The sequence below is a fragment of the Ipomoea triloba genome, chromosome 8, assembly GCF_003576645.1.
Source record: "Ipomoea triloba cultivar NCNSP0323 chromosome 8, ASM357664v1".
NCBI classification, from domain to species: domain Eukaryota; kingdom Viridiplantae; phylum Streptophyta; class Magnoliopsida; order Solanales; family Convolvulaceae; genus Ipomoea; species Ipomoea triloba.
In genome coordinates, this window is record NC_044923.1 from 6,637,285 (window position 1) to 6,642,639 (window position 5,355).

Sequence of the window (5,355 nt, forward strand, 5' to 3'; positions counted from 1 at the left end):
TTATAGCTGGCCGTGAAAATACAACTTTATTTCCTTATACCACCATAGTTTCAAAATACATATTACATGTGCTAATTTTAGCCTTTCAAACCTCCGACCAATCAGCTTGCAAGTGACTCGACTTATTTTCGCCCCTACCATTATACGACTCTCAAAGGGGTAAACTCGTTACCTTGAAAAACAGTGTTTTCTTAAATACATATTACATGTGCTAATTTTAGCCTTTCAAACCTCCGCCCAATCAGCTTGCAAGTAACTCGACTTGTTTTCGCCCCTATCGTTATACGAGTCTCAAAGGGGTAAACTCGTTACCTTGAAAAACAGTGTTTTCTTGTGTACCAACCAATTTCTCCTTATCGTAGTTAATGTTAGATTAAGATAACAAGTATAAAAAGAGGTTGTCTATTTGATCACCTGTTTCAGACACGCATACTCTTAAAATAATATTTGTATTTAGAAACCCCATTTCCGAGTACGAAGGTAGACAAAAGAATTGTATGACAATATGTATGGTTAATTAAGCGGAGAAGAAATTGAAAAAAAGGGCACACACAAACCCCACCCACCATTATATTATATATATATACACACCCAGCAGCCTATGTTCCTGTAAGGATTGATTGAGGAGGTGAGGAAGTAATCTAATCTAATCAAATCAATTCAAATCAAAAGAAACGAGACAACAATAATTCAACAACATATACAGCAGCATTATGGGCCATCACTGTTGCGGCAAACACAAAGTGAAGAGAGGCCTTTGGTCTCCTGAAGAAGATGAGAAGCTCATCAAACACCTCGCCACTCATGGCCATGGCTGTTGGAGTTCTGTCCCCAAACTTGCAGGTACTTCTATCTATCTATCTTCCTTAAAATCATATTCAATTCGTAAGACAGTCTCATAAGCACCTATCAATCTTATGTGTCTGATAATACTTGTCAGAATTAAGCATTTACGACTACGTCAAAAGCTATAGCTCACAACCAAGACGTAACAGGGTGTTGGATTTGGCTTTTCACGGGCCTCTGTCCAGATAATCCCCTAATGACCAATTGTTGTACTCGTCCATTCATCAGCCTCCGCCTAACAGTATCTTTATCCAAATTGCGGTGGTGTGCGCATCAAAATGTGACACTGACTGTTACGCAATGATAAAGAAATATAGTTGTATATTACTTATAATTTTTTAGATGGGACTTGAAGGGTCAGGTCCAGTATCAGGGTTTGATTGTGAGAATTTGAAAATTTGCAGGGTTACAGAGGTGTGGAAAGAGTTGCAGATTGAGGTGGATAAATTACCTGAGGCCGGATCTGAAGAGGGGATCATTCACAGAGCAAGAAGAGAGGACAATCATAGATGTTCATAGGATTCTGGGCAACAGATGGGCACAGATAGCCAAACACTTACCTGGGAGAACCGATAACGAGGTCAAGAATTTCTGGAATTCTTGCATCAAGAAAAAACTCCTCGCACAAGGCTTAGACCCCAACACACACAATCTCCTCTCCTCTAATCAAGCCAAGATTAACAAAAACAACAAACCCATCAACTCCCAACATTTCACTATCGACCAAAACTCATCCCCTCCAAAAGATGAGCCCCACATTCCCCTAGACCTCAAAGCCTCCATTGCAGCCTTCACTTGCATTCCCAATAATGAGCCCCATAAGTACCCCTTAAAATTTAAATATGGTCCCACGGGTGGCTACCAGTACCAAAACCCGTCCCAAAACAAACTGGTGACGGGTTTTGGTACGAGTTGCTCTTCAGTTGAGAGCACTTCGAACAATCTCTCCTCTTCTCCTTCCTCTTCCTTGAACCCGGCGCCCGGGTTGGGGGCCATGAATGTGGAGAATTCCATGTGGGGAACCGGCGCGTTTGAACCGCTGTTCGGACCGGACCGGTTTGTTCATCATCAACAACAACAACAGGAAATGTACAAGGTTAATACTGAGTTCTGTAGCAATAATGTGCAGAATATGGAGATGGTGAACACGTTTGACGACAGCTCTGACTTTGACTTCGACTTTGGGGATGATTCTGCACTTTTGCCCTTTGCAGCAGTGTACTGTGATGCGAATTCTATGGATCAACTTGCATGGGATAATTGCTGATTTTGTTTGTTTGTTTTTTTTTAATTACATTCTAGGAATTAATTTGCATTGACAATTTAGTTTGATACTTGATAGGTTTGTGTATTTTATCTGATTGTTTACATTTAATTTCATGTAGTTAAATTGAAAATATATATATATGTTAAACCATATTAGTTTATTAGAGTTAATTCCACCAGAGGTCCCTTGTATTTGGTGGAAATTTCAAGTTTAGTCTCAACTATTATTTTTTGCATTTAACATCCAGATTATTATTTTCTGGACACTTTTAGTCCTTCTCATGACTTTTTTTATTTTTAGTAAGTGCATTTTTGTCTCTTCATATTTTTCTTTTGTTATTTTTCTGGTTCAACCGGTTTAATTGGTTTAGGACTTTACTAAAAAATTACTAGTAGTTGAAAATTATGGATATTAAAAATCAGAGAGGTTAACTAAAAATGTTCTAAACCAATTAAACCGGATGAAACCGAAAAAATAACAAAAGAAAAATATGAAAATACAAAAATACCCTTACTAAAAATATGAAAAGTCATGATAAGTACTAAAAGTCTCCAAAAAATAATAGTCTAGAATGTTAAAATGGCAAAAACGATAGTGTGGACTAAATTTGAAATTGCCACAAAAAACAAGGGACCTCTAATGAAATTAACTCTAGTTTATTACTATCAAATTTTAAATTCAACATTGGTATTATGAAAAACGACCCAATCTAATTGGAAATGATAACTACGTATACAGAAACTTGATGAGAATAATATTATGGAATAACGGTGCTTGATTCGATCTAATTAGCAATTGTAATACGGTGGACCATGGTTAAAAAACGGCATCATTTTTTTAAGTAAAGATATGGCTTCCGTTATATTTAATTATTCCTGTATTTATGATGTGCTCAAAATAAAATGATACTACAATGGATCTAAAATTAAACTGAATAACATGTCTCACATATTGAATATATATTGTCAAATGTAATTGTAGTTGAATTATAATGATATTTTAGTTATGTTGCAATGACACTATAGAGTATCTAAAATGAAACTAATAACAGATCTCATATATTAAGTGTATATTGTCAAATGAAACTGCAGTTGAATTAAAATGACTTTTTAGTTGTATTGTAATGAAACTACAGTATTTATAAAATGAAACTAAATAACATATCTCACATATTGAGTGTATATTGTCAAATGAAACTGTAATTATATCAAAATGATATTTTAATTATGTTGTAATTAAACTACAACGTATATAAAATGAAACTGAAAAACAACTTCACATATTTGACTTTTATATTGTCCAATTAAACTGTAGTTGAATTTGAATTATACTTTAATAGTGTCGTAATAAAACAACAATGTATGTGTATAAAATGAACTCACATATTGAGTGTATAATATCAAACGAAATTATATAATTGGATCAAAATAATACTTTAGTTGTGTTGTAATAAAATTACTGTGTGTGTATATATATATATATATATATATATATATATTATATGAAATTGAATACGTCATTAAATAGAACTAGTTCGACGGAACAAGTGTGTGGCACTGTTTTAAATAACAAATTAAAAAATCATACTACCTCCGTCCCAAAATGGTTGTCTGGTTCGTTTAACGAGGCTTGACTGAAGTAATTTTTAATTCAATTTTTCATATTATTAAGTTTAGTATTAATATATAAAATTTATATATTTAGAAACTACATTAAAAGTACTATTAAACACAAAAAATTAAATTTAAAAATAAAAAAAATTACTAAAGAAAATAAGCAAAGAATGAAGAGTTGATTTGATCAATGAATAGTAAATAGAACATATAAAATGGGACAGAGGGAGTATTATTTTGGACCATGGTCCAGAATAAAATTTGCCTTTAATTGGTCCATCCAATCATTATTATTAAATTTAATAAAGCGGTCCAAGACCCCTAACCCCAATAGGTTGAAAGCACATTCAAACAACATTAATGGCAATTATTTAGAAAAAAAAACATTAATGGCAATTAATGAGTTTACACTTGGAGTCATTGCTTTCGCACAAACAACTAGAACTCATCTTCTTTTATATACTTACGTGATTTTAGTTTCATCGGATTAATCATAAGTTCCGACTCCTCTCTCAAAGTCACTACAGAAGTAAATTGCGAGTAGCGTAATCAGCTCACTGATTAAACATTAGTCTTCATGTGCGCATAAGGAATTCAATTCACACTTTTCATCATCCCAGACCTTTTTTCTATTAATATTTCTAGTAGAATTTGAATTGAACCTTCACAGTGCAGCCTTCAATCGTGACATCAAGTTAGATGACGAACCATTATGCTAAGCCTCTGGAGAAACTAGAACTCATCTTGCATGCTCGTGTGATGTATTCATTGTTTTAATTGACCTATAAGGAATTCCACTCAAATATTACTCTATTCATTGGATGGTTAAATAATACTACAACCCTTTCCAATTATCTCTTTACAAATATGATAATTTAATATCATTTTGAGTGCTAAAAATTAATGCTTCAACGCCTTCAAGTTGATTAAATCTGTCAATACCAATTTTTAAACTTTTATTAGACAATGCAATTTAATAGACACATGAATTTAAATAAAATCATCAAGCCATTGTTAACATCATCAAGATTCAAGAATGACAAAACTAAATAAAATAGTTAATAATTTGGTTAGTGTCTTGTGTATAGATGCTTTTTATAGCATTTCTTTTTTATTCTTGTCCAAATTTTTAAACAATTTTTTAAATGTTTTATAACATTATATTTAGACGTGTAATACCTTTTAATTAAAATGTACGTAGTAATACTTTTTGATACATTTATTTAAAAAAATATTATATTTTAACTAAAATATATTATACGTCTCATGGTGAGACGATTTTATACAAGATTTATTCTTTTTAGTTTTTATTATACAATAATTTCTTTTATTATATACTTTTTTTAAAAATTATATTATTAAAAAGAAAAATAAGTGTCAAATTATCCCATAAATATAATAAATAGTGCTATTACTCCAATTAGATCCCCTAGCTGAAGAAGAAGAAAAAGAAAAAAGCATGAAATGAAGTCCCTAGACTAGCAAAATAATGTAATTAGACATTTGTATTATATACTCAATGGGTTAATATGGTGTTGACTAGACTAACACATGACATTTTAATACTTACACCGGTACGAATCCTATACATATAATTTTTTTTTATTTTTAAAGGGGCATTTTAATACT

General features: G+C 32.0%; 1 protein-coding gene across 1 annotated transcript; it reads left to right on the plus strand.

Annotated features, from left to right (window-relative positions):
• The first annotated feature begins 600 nt into the window (after positions 1-600).
• On the plus strand, positions 601-2,276 carry LOC116027758 (transcription repressor MYB6-like). Its single transcript, XM_031269502.1, has 2 exons — positions 601-843; positions 1,251-2,276. The coding sequence occupies exons 1-2, from the start codon at positions 714-716 to the stop codon at positions 2,111-2,113; spliced, it is 993 nt and encodes a 330-aa protein (XP_031125362.1). The 5' UTR covers positions 601-713; the 3' UTR covers positions 2,114-2,276.
• Positions 2,277-5,355: the final 3,079 nt, after the last annotated feature.